Raw genomic sequence first — 10,080 nt, 5'->3', positions numbered from 1 at the left:
TCGACGTCAGGAGATAGTCACTGTCCAGGGTGCTGAAAGAGTTAAGTGATCGGCAGTAACTGTTTCAGTGACTGGACAGTGACTTCCGATCACAATATACATCAACGTGTAAAAAAAATAGAAGCTCCTACTTACCGATAACTCTGTGCTTCTTCCTCCAGTCCGACCTCCCGGGATGACGATTCAGTCCAAGTGACCGCTGCAGCCAATCACAGGCTGCAGCCAATCACAGGCCAATCCCAGGCTGCAGCGGTCACATGGACTGCCGCGTCATCCAGGGAGGTCGGGCTGGATGCCGAAAGAGGGACGCGTCACCAAGGCAATGGTGACGCGTCCCTCTCTTGACATCCAGCCCGACATCCCTGGATGACGCGACAGGCCATGTGACCGCTGCAGCATGTGATTGGCCTGTGATTGGCTACAGCCGTCACATTGGCTGAAACGTCATCCAGGGATGTCGGGCCGGATGTCGAGAGGGACGCGTCACCAAGGCAACAGCCGGGAGGCCGGACTAGAGGAAGAAGCAGGAAGTACAAACGTCTTTTTTTTTTTTTTTTTACAGGTTGCTCTATATTGCGATCGGAATTCACTGTCCAGGGTGCTGAAAGAGTTACTGCCGATCAGTTAACTCTTTCAGCACCCTGGACAGTGACTATTTACTGACGTCGCCTAGCAACGCTGCCGTAATGACGAGTGCACACATGTAGCCACCCGCCATTACGGGAGCCCCATACACAATTTTTATGGGCTTTCTTGAATTACAGGTTCGGTCCGAATCAAACTTTTTCAAGAAATTCGGCGAACCAGCCGAACCGAACTTATCATAAGTTCGCTCATCTCTAGTTCTAATATATTCATGAAAAGTGCACGCAAGGTGCTAAGGTACACATTGTTCTTATTAGAAAATCACACATACACAATACACACACAACTCTACTGCATGCATAATGCAGACCTGCAGCTCACTGGCATGCCTACTACACACACAACTCTGCTACATAGACAATACAGACACACAACTCTGCTACATAGACCATACAGACACACAGCTCTGCAGCACATTACACTGTACACCAGCAGTCACAAACTATGAAGACCTATTATTCTTCCAACACTTCTATCAAGCTGAAAGCCTGACTCCTCCCACACACGTGACTGATCACATGGCCATGACATCATCAAAGGTCCTTTAGCCCAGTATTTTCTAGCATTTACCAAGGGAACAAAGCCGCTGTGAATGCAGCGTACGTCCATCCTGCGGAGCGCGGCAGTCAGTAACTTCATGTTGGTTGCAATTTGAAACCTAACCGCTCTGCCTGCCGTCAATGCCCCGCGTCATGTGACACGGATCACATGACATTCAGTCAGTCAGGAAGTGAAGCTGATCCTAGAACAGAGGCAACATGGAAAGATACGACAAAGCGGCTCTGAATGCGGCCAATATCCCCCCTGCGGAGTTTAGGCAGTAAGTGGGAGCACGTTAGGTATAGTTTGAACATGGATAACTTTATTGATAATGCGTCTGCTAGTTGCACTGTGGTAGGGAAGGGGAATGAATGGAGTACAATGAATGCCCTTTGTATAGTGACATGTCTGCGCTTCCCTCCAGGATGGTATCTGTACAGTGATTGGAATGTGTGGAGCCTCTAATGATAATTTATTACTGGTTGTTTTTTGTTTTTTTTCTGTGTTGGGGCAGAATTGTTTGCATAATATGAGTATTTTTTTTTCCTTTGATCTGGACACAATAGTTTAAAATAACCAGGGGTCCTGGGGATTTACATGTACATTGATGGCCTATCCGCAGAATGCTGGGGGAGCGGTGCTCACTTAGTGCTCATTCAGATGAGCGACTCCCATCCGTGTGCTGTGCGTGAAAATCACGCACAGCACATGGGCCCCATTGATTTCAATGGGGGCCATTCACACATGCAATGTGCGTTCGTTGCGTGAAACTCCCTGTGTGTCCTGTATTGGTGCGTTTTTCACACACCTATCGCCCATTGAAGTCAATGGGTGTGTGAAAATCACGCACAGCACACGGATGCACATCCATGTGATTTGCGCATCAATTCCATTGAAAAATAAAGACTTTCTTTGCAAGTGCGTGAAAAACACCTGCCTCGTGTGAATGTAGCCTTACGTTTATACAGTAGCAGCGACTGTCCATGCCTGGTGCAGCAGCTCAGCCCATCGGTTTTTCTGACTGTGGGGGTCTCGGGGTCAGACCCTCCCGCCCCCCCCCATAACTCATCAGATCACTGCACAAGGGAGAAGGGAAACATTCCCTTGTGCCATGATCCAATATTATTTTTTTTTATCTGAAAAGATGGGAGGGGATGTGGTTTTACGGCAACAGCCGAGTGTGTTTCGCTGTTTCCAGAAGTCCTGTTTAATTCGCTGTTTACGGAAAACCCGACCATTTGTAACTCAGTGTCCGGAGCCAAGCGGCAAAAGATAAGACGAGGATCGGGGCCTTGTTCTAGAGACCGGTCTATCGGACATTTATGGCGTATCCTGTTGAGATGGGAATACCCCTTTTTAAATTTAGTATGTCGTAATTATGATCAACGATCAGTCCAGATATCAATTATTGTCTGATACATTTTCCTTATGACTCGGAAGGTTTCTGTCAATAGTTTCTGAAGGGTTTGGCGTTAGGTGTTATTCATGTTCTCTGTAGTCCTCTTCAGGTCTCGTTCATCTGTTCTTATGCAGAAAACATCGGCATGTTGTAAGATAAGTTCATTACTGTCTTAAATATTGGCTGATGTTTTTTTAATTAAATATGAATGTGTTATTCTCTGCCCACACTTACATTCTGTATAAGTAAATATTATCCTTTAGTACCCTCCGCAAAACCGATATGTTCATGACACCAGTGTGAACAAAGCTGTATAGGATTCACATGCAGTTTTTTTTTAATACAATGTTTGAACAATAAACCGAAACCACCTTTAACTGACTGCCAGCGCTTTCCTAATGATAACTATATTATGGAATAAACAAGTAACCCAGTATAACCTGTCCTATCCAGTGTGTATATTGCAGGAACTGGTTTCTGATGGGGTCAGAGAAACATAAATGCAAGCAAATGTTGAATCCTTGTGCCTGGAGCAGGGATACTTGACTAAGTTTATTAAAGGTCCGAGCGGAACACTAGCAGGAAAGATGTTAAAAGGGGACTTTATTAAGACAGTCGTTTCAGACACCAGTCTTAAAGGGGTTGTCCACCTTCTGACAACTGATGACTTATCCACCGGATAGGCCATCAGTATATCATCGGTTTGGGTCCGAAACCCGGACCCTGCACCGATAAGCCGCTCCAGTGGCCTGCGGGCACCGGATGTTGTGGCACATAATGCTATGTACGGAGCGCGGAAGCAGTTGGCTCCGTACATAGCATAGCGGCCGTGCTGCAGAACTGGAGGTCCGCTCCTGTTCACTTGACCATGGGATCACTAGGTCCATGGGATAATGAACGTTTTAAATCCTATGGATTACAAACTTGGCCACTACGGGTGAATATTTTCTATATGATTTTGATCATTCTATATGTTGTTATATTAGTATAGAATGTTTTTGCGTATCTCGTCTTGAAGTTCATATATTGTCAGCGTTTGATACAATGGAGGAACGAGAGAATCTGCAGTCAACACGTCCTCATTATATCACAACCTGTTATACATGATGCTGTTGTTTCTTTACATGCTAATGTTTTTGAGATACATCAAGACATCCACATCTGTATTTTATATGCTGGAAAAGTACTGAGGGTTTGGAAGGGAACTATCGCGAGCGACTGGCAGGGAATACTGTGTCTCCCTGGCAATATTTGTTGTGATTTTCCAAATAGGGATTACATAATATTTCACAGTTCTCATGTATAAGAATCTTTTTTTTATTTTTTATTTATGACAAGGCTTTTCTTTGTTTTGCTTTGCAGAAATGATAGTTCGCTACTTTCCACCCTGAGGACTCTCCTATTCTTCACCATCTTAATGATTATGCTACCAATTGGCCTTTACTTTTCCTCTAAGGTTTATGTGTTTGAAGGTCTGTATTTTCACTATGATCATTCATGATAAACACCACATTTTCCAAGATATGTTACATATTATCAGAACCTCTACGGACTGTTCTGTCCTAGGTAATAAATCAGCGCTAGTCCTATATGGGGGTAGGTAGATGGCACATGAGTTTAGAATATTTTTCTGTCCATCGGCATCTTTCGCTTTTCCGAGACAGTGCACATATTCAGGGATCAGCATGTCAATTCACTACTGTGTTCAGGCGGTGACATTTGCTTCATGAACTATTAGTGTCAATTCACACGTTGCGTAAATACTGCGGTTTTTCCGCAACGGAGTTAGTTTCGGAAAGTCCGCAGCAAATACAGTAGCAGCAAAGTGGATGAGATAAAACAAATCTTATTCACACGCTGTGTAAATGCTGAGCAGAAAAACGCTCCGAAATTGACCTGCGGTGCGTAATTTTATTCCTCAGCATGTCAATTGTATTTGCGTAAACCTGGCATATTTGTTACAGGATTTCCCCATTGAATTAAATGAGGAGGTAAATTTTGCAACAAATAGCAGTTGTTGCGTTTTATGCGCCGGGTTTGCAGCGATCCAGCCGCAAAAAACGCAGCTCAGAAAAAAAATAAAATAATTCATACTTACCCAGAAGTCTGTGTTCCTCCCTTCAGCGCAGCCTCCTGGGATGACGTTTCATCCCATGTGACCGCTGCAGCCAATCGCACGCTGTAGCGGCGGTTACATGGGATGACTCTTCATCCCATGTGACCGCCGCTGTAGCCAATCACAGGCTGCAGTGGTCTTCTGGGGTGAAACGTTCTCCCATCGGACCCACCACAGTTTGGTGCACTTTTTCACCCGAAATTCCCTGCGGCACACAGGGCGGATACGTTGCGTGCTTTTACGCAGCGTATCCGCCCCGTTTTGAACTCTGCCTTTACTATGGTCTCCAAGTGAGGTTAGATGACAAACCACTCATCACAATGTTATCAGAATTATTCTCTTTATAAGCGCTGCTAACAGATGATCATCAGCATATCACTGGACTAACAAGGTATTAGGGTGACCAGAGTACAGACTGACATAAACCACATCTGTATTCTGCTGACCGTACATCAAGGGCAGAAGCAGTACATGTGACATTCAATGCAGATATTCCACTAGTAAAGGTCTGATCATAGCATTAGGTTAAGAAAGTGCTGGTTATTCTGTCTCCCGATCCTAGATTCCCTGTTGTCCTGCATGCCACCCTACGTTATGTAACTGGGGACCCCCCTTTATGAGCCAGAACAGAGAGCCACTACCAAGCAGTGACCCTTGCTCTCGCAGACTTCGGATTCACCTGAATAGCGCCATTTAATACTAGATTGTCACTGGGAAATGCCTGTCTAGCTGTGGTTTTTCATGGTAAAATCAGCTGCTGTGGGTGCCGGGAGACTGATCATTGCATCGACACACATCTTATATAAAGGAAACCTGATGTTTCTACGCAATGCTGGCATTATAGTCTGTCTTTTAGGATTTTGACCTAACCTAATGCATTTTTCTTTGTCTCTAGGTGTCTATGGAATGTCCAATAATGATAGTTACTTCTATGCTGCCATTGTGGCTGTGATCGCCGTACATGTGGTTTTGTCCATGTTTGTGTATGTGGCGTGGAATGAAGGGGCTCCACAGTGGCGTGAAGGAAAACAAGACTAAGGCCTTCTCGCACTTCACGGGATACGGACTCTTTGTGTACAGGGATCTCATGCAGTCTTTCACACTGTGCATGGATTTTATGAAAAAGGAGAATTTTTATGCATAACTATGTCATACTTGTAATAAGTTATTATGGTTTGGTTATTTTTTGTTTTTGTTTTCCTAAATTACAATTTATATGGCCAGTTTCATACTATTTGCTAAATGTCTGGTTATCACAGTCCTCCAAAGTTGGTAACATCATATTTCTCTGAGATATCAGTGACCCTCTTATGCCCCCACATACCCATATAGATTTTTAGTCTGTGCTAAACGTTTACTTTAAATAACCAATAAAAGAAAATTGAAACCATGTCCCTTAGATTGCTGGGGTGTTTTTCTTACTTTTTGCTTCTTTGAAAATGTTGTCGTGGAATCTATAAAAAGAATCCAAAACTAATGGTTTATTTATTTATTACTCTAATTAGTGTGTTACCTAGTCTGTGATAGTGAGACGGATTGTAAAGATCACCATTTGGTTCATTCCATTATTATTTGTGCTTAACCCCTTAACGACCGGCGCATAGTGTTTTTTTACGTCGGCCGTTCAGAAGAACGATGCGGGGTGCTGCTGAAGCACGTGCTGTTGGTAACAGCCTCGAGCTTCAGGGCAACGATCGGAGACCACTAGCAGTGGTCTCCGATCATATTTAACCCCTCAGATGCGGCACTCAATATCAAGTGGCGCATCTGAGTGGTTTGGGAGGGAGGGGGCCGCATCAAAACGGTTTTCCCGGTCATCGGGTAATCTGCCTCTGAAGCCAAGGCTGTTAGCAACAGCCAAGGCTTCAGAGTGATGATCGGAGATCAGTAAGGGTATGTGCACACAACCTCGTTTCAGACGTAATGGAGGCGTTTTACGCCTCGAATTACGCCTGAAAAGACTGCTCCAATACGTCGGCAAACTGAAAAAGTGTTTCTCCTAACTGTCTCTGTCTCTCCTCACACTTGTTAATTTGTATGAGAAGAGACAGAGAAAATTTTACTGTAACACGAAAGACACAAAATTACAAAAAAATCTAATATATAAACTTAAATTGTATATCGAGTCTAGGGTTATCCTTAGGGCACGTTCACACGTGGCAGAGTTTTTCCGCTGCAAATGTTGGTGCAGATTTGGGGCAATTACGCAACGAATCTGCACCAACATTTGCATATTTGACAGGTAATTCAGACGTTGCAGAAAACACCGCGGACTTGCCACAGATTTCAGTTTTTGCATTGCAAAGGCTTAAATCCGCAGTGAAATTCCGCTTCTCCGCAACAGTCAGTGCATGCTGCGGAGGGAAAATTCTGCACCGCGGCCTATGGTCCGCAGAGGAGTTTTCCGCAACGTCTGAACTAACTTGCCTAAAAATGTATTGAAACAAATGTAAAAAACGGCTGCTGGAGAATTCCACTGCAATTCCGCCACTTGTGAACGTGCCCTTAGGGTTACATAGTTAGTACGGCTGAAAAAAGACACATGTCCATGAAGTTCAACCAAGGGACGGGAAAACGGAAGGGAAAAATTTCTACACATAGGAGCTAATACTTTTTTGTTCTAGGAAATTATCTAACCCTTTTTTAAAACCATCTCCGGTCCCTGCTGTGACCAGCTCCTGCGGTGACTATTCCATAGATTCACAGTTCTCACAGTAAAGAAGGCTTGTCGCCTCTGCAGGTTGAACCCTTTTTTTTCTCCAGACGGAGGGAGTGCCCCCTTGTTTTATGAGGGAGTTTTACATGGAACAGGATTTCACCATATTTTTTGTATGTTCCATTCATATATTTATATAAGTTAATCATGTCCCCCCTTAGTCGTCTTTTTTCAAGGCTAAATAGGTTTAATTCTTTTAATCTTTCCTCATAACCTTATTAGCTTCGTTGCTCTTCTTTGTATTTTTTGTGAACTGGAGCCCAGAACTGAACTGCATATTCTAGATGAGGCCTCACTAATGCTTTGTAAAGTGGTAATATTACATCCCTGTCCCGAGAGTCCATGCCTCTCTTAATACACGACAATATCCTGCTGGCCTTTGAAGCAGCTGATTGACACTGCATGCTGTTATTTAGTTTATCTACACCCAGATCCTTCTCAACAAGTGAATCCGCCAGTGTAGCTCCCCCTAGGACATGGGGTTAGTCTAGGGCTATTCTAGGTTCTATTCTAGAGTTAGTCTAGGGTTAGCCTAGGTTTAGTCTAGGGTTAGCCTAGGGTTTTTGTGTAGCGTACGTGTGTGACGTCTGTGTATTTTTTTTTTGTGCAAAAAAAAAAGTTTTATATTCTACGTGTTTGTTCGACATCAGTTTTTTGTGGATCGTGCTTTTGTGACGTCCGTGTATTTTTGTCTGTGAAAAAATAATAAAATTTGTGTGCGTCTGGTTACAGCTCCGTATTAGAACACGTGAATGTATGAGATGTAATACATGTGTAATACAGCCATTGCCCCGCTCCTGAGTCCTGACAACAAGGTGTGCGCTGTCAGGATGATGCGATGCTGCCGGCACTGTACTAATGAGCGCCGGCACTGAAGACAGAACATGGCGGGCGCACTGCAAAACACCTCCATGGTCTGTCCTCAGTGCCTTCGCAGACGCTCATTAGTGCAGCGCCGGCCGCATCACCTCATGCTGACCGCACGCGCACTTCCTGTCAGGAGCGGGGCAATGGCTCTATTACATAGACGCAGCCCAGCTCTATAACGGCGAAGATCAGAGAAACCTCTCATCTCCGCCGTTATTCTCGTGAATGCTGCGATCAAAGCTGACTGCAGCATTCAGGAGCAAATGAGAAGGGGGATGCCTTTTGGATCGCATCACAGGAAATTCCTGTGACGCGATTGAGGGCCATACCATATATGGGCAGACAGCTCGGGGTCCATTGAAGGACCCCAGGGCTCTCCTGCCATATTTCCTGTTACACTATTTTTACAATAAACATTAAAATAAGTCTCAATGCATAACATATACACATATTCGGTATTGGTGCGGCCATAATAACCTTCACAACTATTTTTTTTGCATCTTTTATGATGTGTACGCCGTAAAAAAATAAAAACTGCTTTCTTTCACATATTATTGTGGGGCACGAGGTGCGATGAATTTAACCTCCATGTGCCTCACATTAATAGTAATTAACCCCATCATGTACCTTACACATTAATCCATTATGAATGAGAAACATGATGGGGTTAATTACTATTAATGTGAGGCACATTCAAAATTCAATAACACCACGTGCCTCACATCAGAAAATGGAAGAATTATTTTTTTTATATTACTGTTGGCAAAGTATCGTTTTGGTATCGAAATCGCAATACTACACAACTTATCGGTATTGAACTCCACATTTTTGTATCGTGACATCCCTAATATATATATATATATATATATATATATATCTGTCTTTTTATGCCTAAACACTGTGATCAATACTTAGCACATTGTAGAGGGGTTGTCACCCCTATGACATCAGACATCCCAGTGATTAGATGAATAAGTTTGGTGAGGAAAATGCTGGATTTTAATCTTTATTGGGCATAATATCCTAACAGCTTGTATAATACATTAAACTGCTAATTTTCCACTGAAATAATGTGAGATGTAAACATTTTCATGCAATTTTTATTTACCGTAAAACTACATAAGATAATACAACTTCTATTTTACTTACCTGAGAAGGACTGACACAAAATTGCAGAATTTTTTTTTTCTAGAGGGGTTCACTACTTAGAATGGCAAATACATTTTACCAAAGATAAGTGCTTTTTTTTTTTTTTTTGGCCATTTGTTTGTCCAGTTTATAGCAAAAATCAGAAAGTGGAAGATTTTATCTCTCGTTGGATTAAGCAGATAATTTGCAAATCCCACCGAACTCTTGAGAAAGAGGCTCTAGTGGGCTTAAAGGCTTAAGCTATCTCCTGGGCCTAACAGACTTCAGCATCCATCGAACAGATTTGCAGGGCTACAACCTGGAAGAAATTCTACATCTTCTCTAAGGCCCCATACACACGACTGTGTTCGGTCCCTTATATACAGTCCGCGTGTCGGCCGCATGTCCCGGACCGAACACAGTTCAGGGAGCCGGGCTCCGATATTTATGTACGACGCTAGGTGTCACTGCCTCTCTGCAGGAAAACTGTCCCGTACTGTAATCATGTTTTCAGTACGGGACAGTAGTTCCACGGAGAGGCAGGGACTCCTGGCATCGTACATAACTATGATGCTAGGAGCCCGGCTCCCTGCACTGAGTTCGGTCCGGGACATGCAGCCGACATGCAGACCATATATCACAGACCGAACATGGTCGTGTGCATGGGGC

The 10,080-nt window shown here is 43.6% G+C and overlaps 1 protein-coding gene across 2 annotated transcripts; it reads left to right on the top strand.

Moving 5' to 3' along the window:
• Positions 1 to 1,200: 1,200 nt before the first annotated feature.
• VMA21 (vacuolar ATPase assembly factor VMA21) lies at positions 1,201 to 6,092 on the top strand. Of its 2 annotated transcripts, none has more exons than XM_075834363.1 (3): positions 1,201 to 1,484; positions 3,947 to 4,056; positions 5,596 to 6,092. In XM_075834363.1, the coding sequence occupies exons 1-3, from the start codon at positions 1,432 to 1,434 to the stop codon at positions 5,736 to 5,738; spliced, it is 306 nt and encodes a 101-aa protein (XP_075690478.1). In that variant the 5' UTR covers positions 1,201 to 1,431; the 3' UTR covers positions 5,739 to 6,092. The 2 variants fall into 2 exon arrangements, with proteins under 2 accessions (XP_075690478.1, XP_075690477.1); XM_075834362.1 differs by having other exon boundaries at positions 1,210 to 1,465.
• Positions 6,093 to 10,080: the final 3,988 nt, after the last annotated feature.

This window comes from Rhinoderma darwinii, chromosome 8 (assembly GCF_050947455.1).
Source record: "Rhinoderma darwinii isolate aRhiDar2 chromosome 8, aRhiDar2.hap1, whole genome shotgun sequence".
NCBI classification, from domain to species: domain Eukaryota; kingdom Metazoa; phylum Chordata; class Amphibia; order Anura; family Rhinodermatidae; genus Rhinoderma; species Rhinoderma darwinii.
Note: the sequence above shows the minus strand (reverse complement) of the source record. Positions and strands in the feature narration are given on the sequence as shown.

What these genes read in the sequence shown, in the direction of transcription:
- VMA21 (XM_075834362.1), top strand. Translation starts at nt 1,404, where the DNA reads ATGGAAAGATACGACAAAGCGGCTCTGAATGCGGCCAATATCCCCCCT. An exon ending in CCCCCTGCGGAGTTTAGGCA is followed by an intron (nt 1,466 to 3,946) that starts GTAAGTGGGAGC and finishes TTTGCTTTGCAG; the next exon opens with AAATGATAGTTCGCTACTTT. An exon ending in TAAGGTTTATGTGTTTGAAG is followed by an intron (nt 4,057 to 5,595) that starts GTCTGTATTTTC and finishes CTTTGTCTCTAG; the next exon opens with GTGTCTATGGAATGTCCAAT.